The following is a 19,230-nucleotide window of genomic DNA, read 5'->3' as shown; positions in this document are numbered from 1 at the left end:
AAAAAAAAAAAAAAAAAAAAAAAAAAACAGAGCACACCCGGTGGGACTCGAACCCACAATCCCTTGATTAGAAGTCAAATGCCTTATCCATTAGGCCACGGGTGCTTTTGCTATTAGGTTATTTAGATATGTATAAGAAAGACTAAAATCGATAAAATTACAAACAACAAAAAGTAAAGTAAGCACGCCCGGTGGAATTCGAACCCACAATCCCTTGATTAGAAGTCAAATGCCTTATCCATTAGGCCACGGGCGCAATTTGTTTGCAATCGTCGAGACCTGATTTTTTGCACCGACTGACCGACAGTAAGATTCAATGAGCAATTCAAGATTTAATGAACCTACATGTTTTTTCATATTGGAGGAGCATCTAATATCAACAAATAGCGTGAAACCAAACGTGTTTTGAAATTGCTTTGAAAGTCCTAACAGTTTTCATCTAATGAAATTTGTGTTTTTTGTCCGAATATGAATACGTGTTACCAAAGTTGAGTTAAATAACAAACACTCCCCTTATTAAATTAGTGTCGTGAATTATAGTGTACAGTTTTGATTTGTCCCTGAACAAATGATGGCAAAGTGATCGGACGGGACGAGTATACACAGTGGGCACGATGATGACTCATGACTTTCATGGTTGTCGAGGATCAATAAGTGATGCAATATCAATCAAACGACCAAAATGAAATCTTGTTGTAAGACATAAGACTCGTTCACCATTTCACGCAACTTATATATAAAATTGAGAGGTAGACATTGGACTAACCAATTTCTTTTCAGATGTAAATGTCAACACTTTTTTCCGATGTTTTAAATTGAAGGTACTAATGACTGTAACGGAAGCTGATACTCGGCACATAGATAATGTCATAATGGTTACGACTTACGACATGTAACGCTTCTCATGAGCTGTTTCCATTGGCTAAAAGTTGTATACTTTGGGTTTACGGTCACGATTTACGACTTGGTGGGGTTTTTGAATTTTCGGTTTTGTGAAACTTGAGATAAAATCACACGCAATTTGGTTTGGTTCGGATTTTTCAAAAACATTCGTTTTCTATTTGCATTAACATGTATTTTTACAACACAACACTCTTAATTATGATATTAGTCAATGAACACAATGTAGATCATGTTTAAACTTTATATCTAGAAAATAATTCAATAGAGAAGCATATAATATCATCATAACACGAATGAGATGTCATACTATTCAAGAAAGATGAATTAAGTGTCATATGGGTTTAATTTAACCTAACCGAATCAAGTTTGGTTCGGTTTGGTTTGGTTTGGCTGATTAGCATTTTTTGATATTTTATTCCCAACCCTTACCACTGCCTAACGGAGCCGTTTTGTGACGGCTCATCCCCTTTTGCGCTAGTTCACGTCTTGACGCCTTCTTCTTCCGTTTCTTCGTCCTCTCGCCGCTAATTAACGCCGTCTCTGGTGCTACCGCCGCCGTGTAACCCTAACGGTATCTTTAATGGCGTCGTGTGATGACGATTTCTCTCTACTTGGAGACGATCAATCAAACCCTAACCAACATCAACATCACCACCATCACCAAGTTCTTCATCACACACCGTACGCTACTAGGCGATTCACCCCGAAGCCATCGAACCAGATCCATTTGTCGCATCACCACCAGAGGAACGGCGACGAGGACGACGAGAACGATGTCGTTGTAGAGGCTTCCTCCGCTTTTCACGGTGTCAATCCTTTCGTGGCGGACGAAAATTCGAATCCGTATGATGATAATAACGCAGCTGTCGACGAAGACGAGGATCTCGATGCGGACAGATCCAGAGTCGGAGGTGCTCGTCTAGAGAAGAGGCAGAGGCAGGAGGAGCTTAGTGACGGAGGAACAACGAATGGTGGTGAGACCACTCCCTATGGTAGCTTTAAGCGGCCGAGGACATCGTCTTCCTCTGCTAGTGAGTACAGGAAGGATAGAGAAGAGTGGAGCGATGCGGCGATCGCGTGTTTGTTAGATGCGTATTCCGATAAGTTCACACAGCTTAACCGAGGGAATCTGCGGGGAAGAGATTGGGAAGATGTTGCTTCAACGGTGAGTGAGAGGTGTGACAAGCTGAGTAAGAGTGTAGAGCAGTGTAAAAACAAGATCGATAATCTCAAGAAGAGGTATAAGCTAGAAAGGCATAGGATGAGTGGTGGAACATCATCTAGCAACTGGCCCTGGTTCAAGAAGATGGAAGATATTGTGGGCAATTCATTGGCGGCGAAAGGTGCGTCGGATGAAGATAGAAGCGGCAGCTCAATGGGGAATCCTGTGAAGCCAGCTAGGAGGTAATGCAGAAACGATCACTAGCATCCCTGTTGTATTGTGTTCTTGCCCTCTTGTGAATTTGAAAGTTTTTGGTTTTGTATTCTTGTTTCAGGTATCCCTTGGTAACGTATAACCCTCCAGTTCAGATAAATAACGTCAAACCCAAGGCTAATTCACACCCTAGATGGCGAAGAGTGGTTCTGAAAATCAGTGGGGCAGCTCTTGCTTGCACGGGTCCTAATAACATAGATCCAAAGGTTGCTTCCAGACTTCATTATCTTTTTCATTGAAATATTTTCATTATTTCGGCCAGCATTAAGTTCTCATCTTCTTATTTAGGTAATTAATCTGATTGCCAGAGAAGTTGCAATGGCTTGTCGTCTTGGTGTAGAGGTAATACTCAGTTCGAGACTGTTAGTGTTTTTATCCTTTCGTTGGACAAATGGTATTTATAGTTTGTTTCTTCCAGGTAGCGATAGTTGTTGGGAGTCGGAACTTTTTTTGTGGCAGCACATGGATAACTGCTACTGGTCTGGATAGAACCACTGCATATCATATCAGGTTGGTCAAAATCTTTCAGTAGCTTTTTCCTGCAGAATGTATTGTGCGTTGTCTAAAGTATGATTGCTGTAGTATGATAATTGAACTGGCTATTACAAATACTGTGTGAGAATTTTATCTACTAGTATTTTGGTGGGTTATGTTTTCATATAGATTCATTGTGGTCTGAAGTTCTCACAGATCTGTTGTTTTTTTTCATCATACAAATGGTGTTACTTATATCATCATTGCCAAAACATCCATGCACTTAGCAGCAAATTTGTATCGTCTTACTATATCTATCGACATCTTAGAGATGGTTGTTCAGATCAACAAGTCTATGTTCTCTTTTTGTGGAGATACGCTTTTCAGATCAACAAATTTGTATTGTCTTAGTAATATATCAAGGAATTAGAGATTCAGATCAACAAATGTATGTTCAGTTTTGGTGGAAATAGGTTGTTCTGCTCACCAAATCTTTGTTGTGTAACAGTATGATGGCTTCTGTGATGAATTCTGCTTTACTTCAATCATCTCTAGAGAAAATAGGGGTTCAGGCACGATTACAAACTGCAATATCGGTTCAAGGTGTCGGGGAGCCTTACAATCGTCAACGAGCCACCAGACATCTAGATAAGGGAAGAGTGGTAATATTTGGTGGCATAGGTGCAACGCTTGGGAATCCACTTTTATCATCTGATGCATCTGCTGCCCTTCGAGCTATAGACAGTACAACTCTTTTACTACCTTTCCTTACTGCAGCAACTTAAAATCAACTTAGAAATCATATACTTCTCTTTCGATCAGTAACTGGTTGTAAGTCCTAACTGAAGATCTTTCCTGCACATAATCAGTTAATGCGGAGGCAGTGGTGAAAGGAACAAACGTTGATGGTGTGTATGACTGCCATTCACAAGATAGTAATGTGACATTCGAGCATATAACATTTCAAGATTTGGCTTCTAGAGGTCTTACATCAATGGATACAATGGCCCTTAACTTCTGTGAAGAGAACAGCCTTCCAGGTCGGGATCTTTCTCTCTCTCTCTCACTTATCATGGTTATCAATTTTCAGCTACTCAGTTGACGACTTAGATCATACAGTGGGATAAATAGTTAAACCTAGTGATTTGCGGAATATAGAGTTTGTCCTTGGAATCCAACGGTAAACATGTAGGTATTCCTTTGGTTTGATCTCATTTCATCACAATTTGATCAATGGTTTACTCTAGATAATGGGACCTCTAGAATTCTGATTCCACTCGATTCANGGAGGAGCTTAGTGACGGAGGAACAACGAATGGTGGTGAGACCACTCCCTATGGTAGCTTTAAGCGGCCGAGGACATCGTCTTCCTCTGCTAGTGAGTACAGGAAGGATAGAGAAGAGTGGAGCGATGCGGCGATCGCGTGTTTGTTAGATGCGTATTCCGATAAGTTCACACAGCTTAACCGAGGGAATCTGCGGGGAAGAGATTGGGAAGATGTTGCTTCAACGGTGAGTGAGAGGTGTGACAANGGGGGGGGGGGGGGGGGGATGATATAGGATCAAATATTGAGAATGTATTGAACTGATCCTTCTTGTCTGCGTGTATATATATAAATACAGTTGTGGTATTCAATTTTCTGGAAGCTGGGAACATCACAAAGGCGTTATGCGGAGAACAAGTGGGTACTTTGATCGATAGAAACGGGAGGGGAGGGAGTTAGTAGTAGTACGTATACGTGTCTTCTTCATTCGTAAGGCTTCTGTAACTTTATAAACTCGTTTTTAAGTAATTATATTTTCATAGATGAGTTGACAAACTAAAGGAGAGTCTCTTAGCTCTTCTTCACTTGGAGTTGCCCTCCTATCACGAAGTTTTTTGTTTTCTTCTTTTAATCAATTTTTTTTTCTTAGCAGCATCTGAGTTGAGTTAACTCTGCAGTTGTATATTCCTTACGTTGTAATATTAATTTATATATTGATGTCGTATCTATATAATTTGATCATGATGTGAACCAAAAGAAAACCACGATGGGCGGCGTCTCTATCCTAAGCACATGTATGGGGTCGTCAAACGGATATTTACGACATTTGTGTTAGATAATTAATTAAAGCAAAAAAATAGAAAGAAAATATAGTAAAAAAAAAGAGACGTTTCCGTAAGCTACGAGAAAGACAACGTAGTCGCTAGAACGTTCGTCAGATATATATGTCTCCTCTCTTCTTATCCACTCTCACACACACACTATAAATATAAACAAACACCTTCAGTCCTCTTGAAATAGCAAAGTATTGTGATCATCATCATACTTGAATCGTTTTAATATGCAGGCTGTATCGGTTGACGAAACCAAAAACACGGTGGTGCTACGAGCGCAGCACCAAAACGAGGAAGGTCGGAAAGCTGTTGATAAGTTCGAATTGAAGACACGTAATCCGGAGACGATCAAGAGCGTTGAGCGGAAGCTGATGGAGAAAGGCGTCCAGCGGATGGATCGTCATCCTTCCGACGGGATCCCGCTCAGGCGTCCGCCGTCGAAGTCTGGTCACGGTGGGAAGTACACGTGGGAGGGACCGGATCGGATGGAGGATTACGAGATGCAGCCAGATCCGGCGGCGATGGATGAAGGGGATCCTAACTACGATGAGGAACAGGTTAAGAAGAATCTCGATGATGACGTGGCGGTGGATCTTGTGAAAGGAGAGGTTGCGGTGGCCAAGAAAGCCCCGGGCGGTGTGGCTAGAGTTGAGGTTGATCCTCGCTTAGTCATTCCTTGAGTGTGTCTTCTCTTAGTATTAGAGGTCGTTGGAGGAAGGAAGGAAAATGTTGGGGCCAATGTGAGAAAGAGAGAAAAATGTTGGGGGGCAATGTGGAATTTTAGTTTCTTGTTGTGATGACTTGTCATGTTTCGGTGCTGGAACTTATCTCTGTAAAAAACAATAATTGATCTGTTTGCATTGAAAATTCAACTCTCGGTGGCTATTTTTTTCTTTTTCTTTTAACTATTTAGTGCTTTGAACAGTTTTGTTGCCATTATCCACAACAACACTGAAGTTAGGTCTGTTCAGCTAAATTATCTGTGTGTATAATATGAATAAACACGCCAAGTGTCATCTCTAGGTTCAGTGACATGTACATATTTCATGTGCGGGCAAGTCCCCAAGCATACGCATAGACTCAACACTTAGATAGACGAACTATATTAAATTCACTCGACAACGACAGAGGGAAACAAAAATCTTGGAGAATTAACATCTAAAAGAAACAAAAAATGCAGGCTGTGGGGTTCGAACCCACGCGCACTTATGTGCAGAAGAACTTAAGTCTTCCCCCTTAACCTCTCGGGCAAACCTGCGCTGATGCTTAGTCTTTCATATTTTTTTATTGATATTTACAATTGTTAAATCGTATTGTGTGAGGAAATCGGCCCAACGCAAAACTTTAACACCGAAACATATATAGGCCCAGTTACAAATGGATTCGTATTGCAAGACATACACATATGGATTCATATGTAATCTTCTAATCTGTTTGCATTAATCTGAAAAATAAACATCAATTTAGATATAACCAAACAGCTCCACTGTGTCTAGAGCTTAGTGTGTTGTTGTTTCCTCTTTAATTTCAGTGTCACCTTCTACTTTGGAAAATGTTAATGGATTTTTAGGCCAAAATCGATCCCTAACACACACTTATGCAAGGATGTATTGACGGCGTTGAAACGGTTTCTAAACGGAATCGTAANAAAAACTCAAAAAGTGAAGTCTCGGAAGAGGAGGGAGGGAAGCACACACACCATAAGTGAAACCGGTTTGTTGATTCTGGAGAGTAAACCGGAAAAGTAGATCGGGAGAGGGACGGCAGCGAAGACGAAGAAGAAGGAGAGTGGAGAAGAGAAGGAAGGGATGAATCTAGACCGTAGAAAGAAGCTGAGCCTTGTTCTCGTTGTGCTTCGATTCTGATGATGATGGCTTTGCATTTGAGCTTTCGAATTCCCCCGAATAGAGATCTTTTCTTTCTGATTTCCTTTTATTTATCCGTCTCTTTGTTTTTTTTTTTTTTTTTTTTTTTTTTTTTGGCAGTGTGTGCTACTCCGACAACAGAATGCAGCATTTAATCCATTATACCCCTTTCTCTTTGTAGCCTTTTTTGTTTGTTCTTTTTGGTATTTTGTGTGTGTTTTTAATTTCGTGTGGAAAATGATCTCTTTCGTATTTGTGGATTACATTACTATTTTCTTCTACATGTTTTTAGTTCTACTTTTCTATTTCTGGTACATTGCATTATTTTAAAAAAAAAATAAAGATGAGATTAAACCACATTAGTGTAAAAAAAGGTTATGGGAGAGAGATTATATTAAGATTCTCTTACTCAAGTGAAAAAAAAATAAAAAGCAAGTGGTCCACTATGAAAAGCTAACGTATAAACAGCTTTTTAATATGTACTGTGTAACTCAATTTTGATCGTGCAGTAATTTTGTAACAAGAGTTTATTTATCAGTTTTACAAAAATCTGACTAGTTTTCTTTTTTGACGATGCAACACTCTCCTCTGTAACACTCTCCTCTGTAACACTGGTCGTTAGTTTTAGTCATACCGAAAATATAATAGTGTAGTGGATACTGTTAGCTTTAATTTAGGAATACTTAAGACCTATTCTCTACTATACCTCAACTTAGTTTACGAATACTTTAATTAACTAGGTCAAACATATGTTACTAGAGTCAATCTAGCCACTAAACTGACTTCAATAAATTTGCAACAAATTGACAAAACAATTTTCGTATTAACTTAAGTATCTAACATCAATTAGTATTTTCAAATTTGAAACTGATACTAGATTACATTGTTGTAATATCAGATATATATTTGATTTTTCAAACAATGAACCAAACAAAAAAATCTTTGTTTCTTTTGTAATTTTTCTTTTCACTTAAATTTCACTAAACTATTTTTTGTTGACTAGGACTCGTAACGGTTAAATCTTTTGTAATCTTCGCCGCATGTCATATTCTTGTAAGCTATATATATACGTATCTCAAAATTTTGAATTTAAAACCTTCTTATCTTCAAAATTTTCAATAGTCATTAGAAACCAGTCAAAGTTTTGAATTGTTATAAGCTAAATTCTTGTAAATTAAAGCTATGATACTAAAACTTATTCAACTTTTGAATTTCAAAATTTTCTTATTTTCAAAATTTTTATTAGTCTATAAAAATTTGTCAAAGTTTTAAATTGTTATAAGAAAATGATAAGAATGTGTTTAACGGATACTAGGCGTGCCAAACTTTTGTAAACTACAGCTGTCATAGTGAAACTTATTCAACTTTTGAATCTAACACTTTCTTGTTTTCAAAATTTTCATTGGTCACTAAAAATCAGCCAAAATTTTAAACTGGTATAAGAAAATGATAAGAATGTGTCTAATGGATATGACGCGTGCCAAATTCTTGTAAATTACAGCTGTGATACTAAAACTTATTGAACTTTTGAATTAAAACTTTCTTATTTTCAAAATTTTTATTAGTGTAAAAATATGTCAAAGTTTTAAATTGTTATAAGAAAATGATAAGAATGTGTTTAATGGATACGACGCGTGCCAAATTTTTGTAAACTACAGCTGTGGTAGTGAAACTTATTCAACTTTTGAATTTAAAACTTTCTTATTTTCATTTCACTAAAAATCATTCAAAGTTTTAAATTATTATAAGAAAATGATAGCAATGTGTTTAATAGATACGGCGCGTGTCAAATTTTTGTAAACTACAACTAAGATACCAAACTTTATTCAACTATTCAACTTTAAACCTTCCAATCTTCAAAATTTTCACAGGTCATTAAAAATCAGTCAAAGATTTAATTTGTTATGATAAAATGATAAAAATATATTTAAAAGATACGACGCGTGCCAATTTCTTGCTAAACTATAGCTTAAAACACCTATATTTAGTCAATAAAAATCCCTAAATTTTAACTACATTATCGTATGCATATCTCAATTCTCAAATGGAGTAATTAATATGAAGAATTGAATCTGCAAAAAGAAATAAAGGATTTGTATTTTAGAGAAAAACAAAGGACTGGATTTGCAATAAACGATAAAGTAAACTTCATGGATATATATAGTCTTCCCTGTAGCTCTCTTTCTACAAATTATTATCATAAATTTTTGTCTGGACTCTCAAACTCCCAAGACTTGGACTCTCGCTTACTTGGCTTCTTCTTTTTTTTTCTCTCTGGTAAGTCTCTCCTGCAACTTCAAGCTCTCATTTTCAGATCATTTTCTTTATTTTTGTATCAAATCTCTATTCTTGTTGAAAAAACTCTATTCTTCCTTTCAATTGAACGACATTAGAATTAAAACATTTTGAGGAAGTTTCACCAACCACAAAAGAATCAATTCAATTTTTTTGTATACACAGGCAAAAGAAGAGGAGAAATGGTCCGGTTTAACAACATGCCTGATCCAGACATGCAACACAATCTACAGCCCGAGCCATCCAGGTTTCTTTTTGCCTCTGCTGCTTTTTAAGTGATTTACTCTGTTATTCTGGAAAACTTCCATATTTTTTTGGCGGTTCTGTTTTGTTTAAACTCTGCAAAAGGAAGAAAACAAATCAGATATCTTTCACTTTTTAGCAACAAAGGAAATTTTTGATGAACTGGTTTTGGTTGTGTGATCTTTGTGTGACACTCCAATTACTTTTTTTTATTTTTTATTTTATTTTATACTTTATATGGAAAGATGTGAAGTGGAATTGTTTATTTATTGATCATTTCAGGAGGAGGCTTAGTCTTGAAATACCTGGGCTGTATAATATGTCTTGTACCGAATTATTGGCTCTGGCTAATAACACAGACGCGTACGGCACAAGTTCATCAGTTGGTGCATCATCATCATCATCATCATCATCACTTAGCTCTCAATACTCAATGGATTCTTGGATAAATAGTTGGAGGATGGAGTCTAATCCGTTGTTTTCAAACCCTGGATCCTCCCTTGAAATAAATGCAGGCATTCCTGGACAAAGAACAATGCCAACACAACAATGTGAGTAAACCTGAATTTGTAGGTTTTTTTAATATAAAATTGTCATGTTGCAGCATAGTATAGTGAAGAGTTAGATGGTTTGCTTTGTGAATTTTGACATATTGGAGAATAGATTTAGACTGGACCTTTAAGTCAAAGTAGGTGTGTCTATGTGTTGATATATAATGTCAAGAGTCTCAATGAGTAATCGATTAGCTGATGAAAGTTCAAAAAAAGGCATACTGTAGTAAGCTCTTAGTGAGGTTTCATAACATGAACTCTATCTTTTTACCTGATATCTTATCCTTGTCTTGGTGAACCACAGATGATGTGTCAACTCGACAGAGGTTTCTTTGTGACCTTAATCGTACACCTGAAGAGATGGTGAGCACCAGTCTGCGACCAACAGAAGCTGAGTTTCCTCCGATCACATTAAAAAGGCCAGCCAGAAGATTAGCTGACACAGACCAGGAGCCTCACGACCCTATCAAGAAGTCTATCCTTGAAACTGGATCTCGTGCAGGAGTAAAGAGAGGAAGACCACGAAATAATGAGAAATGACAGCTGAAAGCACCGGCACCGAAGAAAAAAAAGACCAGGCCAAAGGTTGTTGGTGAAGGCAAAACAAACAAAGCCTCATCATCTAAACCAAGGGTTAAAAAATCCTCTGCTGCTACTGCTACTGCTGCTGCTGCTCCTCCACCTGCTGCTACTGCTACTAAAACTTCTGAAGAGACCAATTATGTACGGCCAAAAAGATCAAGCGGCAGATTTTTGCGACTTGACTTTGACATTAAAGACGAAGAAGAGGAATATTGTGGTCTAGATTTCCCTTTAGAAGGTCACACAGGTGGAGAAGGACCAACCGATAGAACACTTGTGATATTTAGTAACATCCCAAAGGGAAGACGGAAAAGGAGAACCAATGCCTTTAAGAGAAAACAAAGAATCAATCCGTCTTCATCAGAACAAGGCAATGATGGCCTCGGTTCTATGCTGTCCCCGGTCAACACAGGACCAGCAACTCTCGAGGAATCAGAACAAGACATTCCCAGTGAATCACACATTTCTCAAAGCTTGGGAAGAAAAAGATCATCCATAGTGACCAGACCAAGGAACGTCCGGTCACTGAGTAAACTTATAAAAAGCATTGTAGCAAACAAACGTGGTAGAAAAGTACATAACCGTCGTGGCAGACCTCCGCAGGTTAAAGTTAACCGTCGTGGCAGACCTCCGCAGGTTAAAGCTAACCGTCGTGGCAGACCTCCGCAGGTTAAAGCTATCGTTGACGTTTCCCCAATACAAACAAAAGTGTTTAAAAATAAGCGGAGTCCAAGAGACCCTACAGCAAGCCAAATCAATGCAAGGGTACTAGACCTGCAGTGGCGACGCCAATCTCCACAAGGTTTATCAACACACAAGCACTTTCAATATTAAATAGATTCCTAGTTTTGTAACTTTTGGAATCAATACTAACTCTTACAGAAATGCAGGTACATCGTTTGCTGACATGTGGGAAAGAAGTTCGACAATTGATGCCATCACTAAGTTGTTAGAAGAGCTAGACATCAACATAGAAGGTCTTTGCCTTCCACATAATAGAGAAACCGCACTCATTCTATACAAAAAGACATATGAAGAGCAACAGGCATTGGTGAAGTATAGCAAGAAGCAGAAACCGAAAGTACAATTGGATCCTGAGACCAATCGAGTTTATAAACTCTTGATGTCTAGTATCGACAGCGAAGGTGTTGATGGAGCAGATGAGAAAACACGTAAATGGTGGAAAGAGGAGGGGAACGTGTTCCTTGGCCGAGCAAGCTCGTTCAATGCAAGGATGTGTAGAGTTCAAGGTACTATTTTTTTTATTTAACTTGCTTTGTGGCTTGAGGTTTTTAAACCTAAGATCATTTTTGTATACAAAGCAAAATGGTTTATAAGCAAGCTTATTACTGCAGGGTATAGAACTTTCTCACCTTGGAAAGGATCGGTTGTGGATTCAGTAGTGGGAGTTTTCCTCACCCAGAATGTTGCAGATCATTTATCAAGGTAAATGCATTCAAGAGATTTGTAATAAACAGAGGATATGTGCAACATGAATGGTTTCATAATTATCAACTTCTCTTGTGCAGTTCTGCATATATGGATTTAGCTGCTGCGTTTCTACTCGACTGGAACTTCAACAAGAGATCATCTCCTGAAGAGTGGGGAAGTTCAGTAACTCATGAAACAATGATGAATCCAAGAATTCGTAATCCAAGTTACGTCATCATAGAGGAGATTCATGATGATGATGAGGACGGCACTAATGCTGTTTGTAGTCAGGGATCCTCTAAAACGAGTGACAGTTCCATCAGTTCTACAAACCAATCAACAATGATGCTGCTGGATCCATTTAACACAAGTTTGGTGAATGAGCAAGTTGATTCCCAAATGGTGAAAGGCAAAGGTCATATACCAAACTCGAAGGGTCTTTCTATGGTGTCGTATACATCTTCTCATTTCGAACTGAACCTAAATGAAGTACCACCTGACGTAGAGAGTTGTTATTCATTCACAAACATAGACTATAAAGAAAGTCATGTTCAACATATGTCCAGCCATCAACAAGAACTGGAGAGTACCGTTCATGCACAAGACCAAGAACAGAACTCAAGAACAGAGGATGTGAAGAAGAAGAAACCAACTACTTCCAGACCAGTAGGTAGACCGCGCAAAAACAAGGTAGATGAATCCTCATCAAAGAAAAAGGCAAAGGAACCAGCAAAGAGCAAGCCAAAGGACACATTTGACTGGGATAGTTTGAGAAAGGAAACAAAAACAAAAATTGAGGATTATCCTTGGGACAATGCATGACATTGAAGAACCGGCATCATCCGAACCAAATGTCATGCATTGTCCTAAGGATAACTCCGGAAGCTGCGTACCAATCATTGAAGAACCGGCATCACCCGAACCAGAGTATACAATGCATGACATTGAGGATTATCCTTGGGACAATAACAGAGTTTTAAATTCTAAGTTGTTGGAAAATGATCCTTGGGCAAGTCAGGAGATGATTCCTACAATCATGCTCAACAAGGAAGCTGGTACATCAACGGAATTGGTGGTACTAAGCGCAGAAGCAGCAGCAATACCTACACGTCAACTCAAGACCAAGGAAAGGCTACGCACAGAGCACCTCGTGTGAGTTGCCACTTCCAAATTTGAGAACTCAGTTAGCATTTGTCTCATATTAATTCTCTTATTTTTTAACAGCTATGAGCTCCCTGACCACCATCCTATTATAGAAGGGGTTAGTATCTCCTGCAAGTTATGATTTTGCAAGAATTTTTCAACTTCTCCACTTCTTACAAACTGTTTGATATTATATTTTATTTTACAGTTTGATAGGCGAGAAGCTGAGGATATATTTCCCTACCTGTTAGCCATTTGGACGCCAGGTAAACACAATAACAACTGACCATGATTGTTCTTTTCAAAGATCATATACAAAACACAAAATGCTACATATTTATGGGTTTGCAAATGTATATAAAAGAGTGCCTAACATGTGATTGTATGATTTGCCAAACCAGGTGAAACTGAAAACTCCATTCAACCGCCTAAACAAAGATGTGATTTCCAAGGAAACGACAGTACATTATGTCATGAGAAGAAATGTTTCCAATGCAACAAGATACGGGAAGAGGAATCACAAATAGTGCGAGGGACTCTACTGGTAAAGACTATTTTCAAGAAAATCTCATTTAATGAGTAGAAAACTATGAGGAAGGTTTAAAAGGTGAAAACTTGTTTGTGAACAGATACCTTGCAGGACAGCAATGAGAGGAGGCTTCCCTCTGAATGGCACCTACTTCCAAACCAATGAGGTACGTAAAGTTTCCCCAAATTGAAGTCAACTTAGATAAATGATCACAAGCAACACTCTACTACAAGCTCATTTTGGCATACTTTTGTGCAGGTTTTTGCTGACCATGCCTCTAGCATCAACCCAATTGACGTCCCAAGAAAACTGATATGGAAACTAGCAAAGAGAATCGCATACTTTTGATCTTCTGTGAGCGTAATTTGTAAAGGTAAAATATCTAAAACAGAAATGTCAATTTATGAATGAATGAATATATACATCCAAGGTTAGGTCTGAAAAAAGCTTTTCTAAATTTTTGTAGGTTTAACATTGGACAGTATCCGAGACAATTTCGAGAAAGGTATGCTAAAGTCTTATGCTTATTATATATAAATAGTTAGCTGAAAACATTGAACTCGTGAAAAGAATCTGCAAATTGGTATGCAGGATATGTTTGCGTAAGGGGATTCGACAGGGAGAATCGTAAGCCAGAGACTCTAGTGAGAAGACTGCACTGCGCACCGAGCAACCAAGAACCAAAGACACAAGAAAAGAAGCCCCAAAAACAAGAAAAGAAGCCAAGAAAACAAGGAAATAAGCCAAAGAAACAAGGAAAGAAGCACCTCGAAATTGCATAAACATAGAGTTAAGACATAGGATTCATGGGTTAAAGGGGGTATACATCATCAAGGTCATCATAGCTTTCACCAAACTTTCAGATTCTTGAAACTTCTCTTAGGAAAAAAAAAAAAAACAATGTTTCCTTTTCTTTTTGTTTTTTTTTTTTGTCCTTGCCATCGTTTTGGGCGATGGATGTTNTTTTTTTTTTTTTTTTTTTTTTGAAGTTAATTATTTCATAAATTTTGCAGCAGCAATTATTCATCTTTTCAGTTATCATACTTGATGAGATTTAGTCACTCTGAAGCTAATTTCAGTCTTATCGTCCTAATCCCAAATCAGATTTGGTAGAAAATCAAATGCAATTGCTCTAATAAGTACAAATCGTATCCATATTCAAACAAAATTAAGGTTTATTTACGAATCCCACAGACCTAACTAAGCATCTAAAGGGAACTTCACATAGATATGACTAAAATTAGATTACAGATTTTAGCAAAACATACCTTTCTTCTCGAATCGATGCACAGAAGCGAATTGAGAGCATTAGAGAAACAACGTTCCTAGAGAAGAAGAGACTTTGGTTTGGGGAATCGAGATTTTGCCTCCTCAGCTTTATAAGATTAGTTTTTTTCCAGTTGGATAACATAATGGGCTTTGAATTAAAAAAGCCCAAAATATAAACAAAGAAGGCCTAGTTTTTCTTTTACAAATTGGCGTTGTAAACCGGATTGGTTAAAAAACAGAGTTGAGGAAAAAGACTCAGCTGAACCGTTCACATGTTTCTAAGATGATAATACAAGAACTTGAATACATGATACATATGACATATAATATTGAACATATTATTACTAAATGTATTGAATTTTATAAACTTTTCTCTCTTGTTGTTTTTTTCTCTTCCATTTGGGAACAATCATGGTCATATATGTTTATTTAACTATTTATGAATATAAAAATATGAGGAGGTTGATGATATGTCAAGTCATAGGTGGGCAGAGTAGGGGACAATCTCACCTCTTCATTGTAAAATCATACCAGTTTCTGTATCTTTTATCACTATTTTATAGTTATTGTCTCTTCCCATCTCCTCAGTTTCTGTCCCTCATTTTGCAAACCCCATGACTATAATCAGTTAATTGATGTATATATCAAATGGCTCAATCTGATTTGAGGTTTGACCAATCACTAAAGTCATTTATAAAGTCTTACCAAAATTTATTTTTGCAAATTAACCAGTTTGAATTTTTGCTACCAAATTTTGTTTCTTGTCTTTCCGAAACTAGTTTAGCGTGAGTCTTAGCTACTGGAACTGGATCCACGACTAGCATCCAAAATATACATTACACATATAGTTTAGCGTGAACGTGATCGATACAAATCTTTTACGTTTTGACTCTTAGCTAGGGGAACTTGAAAGTTTCAAATTCCGTTGTGTAGTATACTAGTAGTAAATATTGGAGTCGTCCATGTAAGTGGTCAAATGAAATAAATGTGTATAATAGACAAAATCAAAATGTCGCAGTAATAATGTATGGGAAGTGTGTATTGACTCGTCTCTCTAAGAATCAGGAATTAAAGGCAAATAGTTACTCTGTCTCCACTCTGATCTCAAATCTCACTCTACTCTTCCTCTCTATGAACCTACTCTTCTATATACCCTTCTAAAAAAAATATCTACGTACGTCTCTATCCCAAATTACATATTATACCTTTATGTGCATGGGTTTCCTGTATTAGTATATTTCGTTATGTAATTGTCAACTCGATCGTGAATAAAAAATGGGATTTGCGATTTGGAAATCTAATAAGCTTAACTTTATATGAAAACATAAATTAGTGATCGCGTTTAAACGATACGGTTAGAAAATTACGAGCGGCTGTAAAGATAGCGGTTAAAAAGATAGCGGTTATAGATAGCGAATAGAAAAGATGTGTGGTAAAAGAGAGCGGTTGAGTATTTAGTTTGATTGGTAGTATTATAGCGGTTGATTAGTGGAATGATATTAAAAATTATAATAATTTAAAACTAATTAATTATATAGTAAAAATATGGAAGACATTATATTTTATAACATGAAAAATTATAAAATCATATTTTTAGTGGTTGTGATAATTATCTAAAATATTTAAACAAATAATTGTAATTTAGTCTGATCATTACGCTAATTATAAGTTTTTACAAGTCAATTTGTCATTAAAAGAAATTGTCTTTTTTTTTTTTTTTGTAAAACAATTAAAAATTGTTAAAACCAAAACTATTAATAAAACACAAAGCTTATTGGGTCAATTTGAAAATCCATTGAGATATAATTTATTTATGTGTATTATCACAAACCCGTTATCATCTTTTTCTTTTTAATAAATCTGGACATTTTGAACAAATGTTTAATGCAAAAAGAAAAAAAAAAGTTGATCACTTTGTTTGACAACATCGGTTGGCAGCCACTCAAAATCAGTTCCAGCCATCTCTTCCTTCCACTAACTCCAATCACTCATTCCAAACACCTTCTCCAATCGTCTTGATGATTTGGTAACCAATTCTCCAACTGTCTTAATGATTTGGTAACCAATTGAGCATTTCATTTTTAAAAAAGGCGTTTAAGTGCTTCCAATCAAAGCCACTATGTACCGCATGAGTGGCAGTTATAAGGATAATTAATAAGTCAGCACAAACAAAACAAGTAATACATATACACCAGGACTCTAGGAGTATAGACGTACGTAACATAGTTTACAATAGAAAAAAGGATTTAATATTTAGACAATACAAATTTTAGTTTACAAAACCAATTAAATACATGATCCATTGGTCGTAAATAAACGTTATCATTGGTGAACCCTTAATTTAATATATATAAAGTCTTTTATCTTATACTAATTTCACTGTTATTTATTCCTCACGGTTTAGCCACGCATGACATCTTTCCTAATTAAGTACCCTTTATTCTTCATTTTGAGAATGGCATAAGTAGCTTTACTGAGGATTATCTTCTTTCCTTAGCTTCAAACCATAGCCCTCCCACGAGTTTTGATCTCCATCTCCAACAAGCATTGGAAAACAGTTTGTAGTATTAGCCGGCATGCCAATGCCGCAGCTAGGGTTTCCGTCCTTGGAGTTTGAAGGTGAATAACCTTCATGATGATGGCCTTGCTCATCATCTCGACAGCAATCGTTAATTCTAGTTACTTGATTGTCGTATATCATCATACCCTCTTTGATTCTTGAATGACTCCCACCGTGGCTTGACCAAGTCTCTTTCCTTTTCTTATTCTTCATTTCTTTTTTCCCCATCTTGCTCTTATTTTCTTCATCTGCCATCGTTTGATCGCTTATATTCCCATTAATCCTCTCTGTAGGGGATGAAGAGTTCGGCCTTATCGATGCCTTTCCCGTCAGGTAATGCAAGGCCTCAATCACCGCAGCATCCCGAGCCTCCATCCTCTCTCTTTCCTTTGTCCAAAACAAAAGTTCCTTTTCGATTCTTGCTGCTTCAACCCTTTTCCATTCCTCTTCTCTAACCATCCTTTGATGTTCTTTGTCTTCCACAGTCTTCATCAACTTCTCAAGCCAAAAATCTTGCTTCTCTATCAACCTCTCAATATGAATACCAATATATTCCTTGATCTTTTCCTTCCACCAATTCATCTCCTTCACTCTAGTAGATTCGTTTCCTTCAGAGGAGGAAGTTAGATCCAACACGGAGGAGGAGTACAAATTGTTAGAAATGCTAAGGCTTTGGGTATTGCTCAAGGGCTTCTGATGATGAGGGACAGCGTTATGATGAATGTTGGGAGCGTGAAAACCGTGAAGAGAATTAGTCATTAGGAACTGCGTGTTGTCATAGCAAGAAACCGAGTCTTTGGACTCGCCGTAGATCGCTTCAAGCTGCCGAAAGAATCTATAGTTTTTACCATCTTGACGTCGACCCGCTTTGCCTTCTTTTGTCTTTTTGTAGTACTTGTAGAGATTCTCGAACTTCTCTCTGCACTTCTTGCCACTCCTAGTGTACCCATGTTCCTCCGACATAATCCTAAGAAGATCATGAGGCAAAACCAACAAAAGAATGAAAAATACGTCACTTTCACTGATTTAAGTTTGTATAATAATGTACCAAAATCTTGAATTATGAATCTTAATTTTTCCCAAATGAAAGGGAGCTTTCGGAAAATAAAGCTCGAGAGAGAGATGAAGAAAGATAAGTAAAAAATAGATAGACCTAGAAACTTCATCCCAAAGAGGACCCTTTTGATTGGATTCTTTGAACTTGTGATCAAGACGAGATCTGACCTCCAACAACATCAACGTCTCTTGCCTCGGCCACCTCCCTGTTCCTCCCCCGTTGGTAAAGCCACTAAACCCACCACGAGTACTACTTGTGCTCGCTACTATAGTGTTACTGTTGTTTCCAGTCACCGTAAGACCTTGTATGCCACGTGGCAAGAAACTTATCTCATGGTCGGTCATATCATGAAGACGATGGTGCTGGTCCGGTGCCGAAACAAGGTTGAAACCGAAGAGATCAGATGAGAAATGAAGAGGTGATGGTTGCGCTATACCGTACTGTGGGTGGTTTTGTTGATGATGGTCCTCCATTTAGTTTTGATTTGGTAGAAGAGAAGTGTTTGAGTCAGAGAGTGTGCAAAATAATGAAAATGAAAAGTGAAGGTTCGAAACTTTTTATTATTATCCAACGATAGATAGAAAAGGTTAATATATAAATTGTTAACAAAACCAAAACAATAGAAAAGGTTAGCGATCGAGTCATCGAGACTGAGAGAGGGAGAGGAAAAGTGCGATAGCGATAGAGGCGGATCGTGTCGACTGTCGACTGTCGTCCATGTAGAAGAAAAATCGAATTTAAGCTATAGTGACGATGGTCCCATGCATGACTTTACTATATAACCTCTTAAATCTT

General features: G+C 37.4%; 3 protein-coding genes, 3 non-coding genes and 1 pseudogene across 6 annotated transcripts; 3 read left to right on the top strand and 4 right to left on the bottom strand.

Moving 5' to 3' along the window:
- TRNAR-UCU lies at positions 33–105 on the bottom strand. Its single transcript has one exon. It is a non-coding gene; the product is annotated as a tRNA-Arg (tRNA).
- TRNAR-UCU lies at positions 184–256 on the bottom strand. Its single transcript has one exon. It is a non-coding gene; the product is annotated as a tRNA-Arg (tRNA).
- On the top strand, positions 1,336–4,818 carry LOC104758773. Its single transcript, XM_010481753.2, has 7 exons — positions 1,336–2,307; positions 2,400–2,544; positions 2,627–2,680; positions 2,757–2,848; positions 3,321–3,556; positions 3,682–3,852; positions 4,436–4,818. The coding sequence occupies exons 1-7, from the start codon at positions 1,484–1,486 to the stop codon at positions 4,534–4,536; spliced, it is 1,623 nt and encodes a 540-aa protein (XP_010480055.1). The 5' UTR covers positions 1,336–1,483; the 3' UTR covers positions 4,537–4,818.
- On the top strand, positions 5,040–5,803 carry LOC104758690. Its single transcript, XM_010481640.2, has one exon. It carries the CDS (start codon positions 5,138–5,140, stop codon positions 5,588–5,590), a length of 453 nt encoding a protein of 150 aa, XP_010479942.1. The 5' UTR covers positions 5,040–5,137; the 3' UTR covers positions 5,591–5,803.
- Positions 6,086–6,168, bottom strand: TRNAL-UAA. Its single transcript has one exon. It is a non-coding gene; the product is annotated as a tRNA-Leu (tRNA).
- LOC104758600 lies at positions 8,901–14,447 on the top strand (annotated as a pseudogene).
- LOC104758504 (trihelix transcription factor PTL-like) lies at positions 17,160–18,973 on the bottom strand. Its single transcript, XM_010481423.2, has 2 exons — positions 18,532–18,973; positions 17,160–18,345 (listed from the first exon to the last, which is right to left on the bottom strand). Exons 1-2 carry the CDS (start codon positions 18,906–18,908, stop codon positions 17,289–17,291), a joined length of 1,434 nt encoding a protein of 477 aa, XP_010479725.1. The 5' UTR covers positions 18,909–18,973; the 3' UTR covers positions 17,160–17,288.

This window comes from Camelina sativa, chromosome 1 (genome assembly GCF_000633955.1).
Source record: "Camelina sativa cultivar DH55 chromosome 1, Cs, whole genome shotgun sequence".
Taxonomy (NCBI): domain Eukaryota; kingdom Viridiplantae; phylum Streptophyta; class Magnoliopsida; order Brassicales; family Brassicaceae; genus Camelina; species Camelina sativa.
The sequence above is the reverse complement of the archived record's forward strand: the minus strand, read 5'-3'. Positions and strand labels throughout refer to the sequence as shown.

Bases quoted from the DNA above. Each gene is read 5' to 3' on its own strand.
- LOC104758773 (XM_010481753.2), top strand. From the start codon at position 1,484: ATGGCGTCGTGTGATGACGATTTCTCTCTACTTGGAGACGATCAATCA. The intron at 2,681-2,756 runs GTAATACTCAGT...TGTTTCTTCCAG, and splicing joins CTTGTCGTCTTGGTGTAGAG to GTAGCGATAGTTGTTGGGAG. The intron at 2,849-3,320 runs GTTGGTCAAAAT...GTTGTGTAACAG, and splicing joins ACCACTGCATATCATATCAG to TATGATGGCTTCTGTGATGA.
- LOC104758690 (XM_010481640.2), top strand. From the start codon at position 5,138: ATGCAGGCTGTATCGGTTGACGAAACCAAAAACACGGTGGTGCTACGA.
- LOC104758504 (XM_010481423.2), bottom strand. From the start codon at position 18,908: ATGGAGGACCATCATCAACAAAACCACCCACAGTACGGTATAGCGCAA. The intron at 18,346-18,531 runs GTCTATCTATTT...TGATCTTCTTAG, and splicing joins CTTTGGGATGAAGTTTCTAG to GATTATGTCGGAGGAACATG.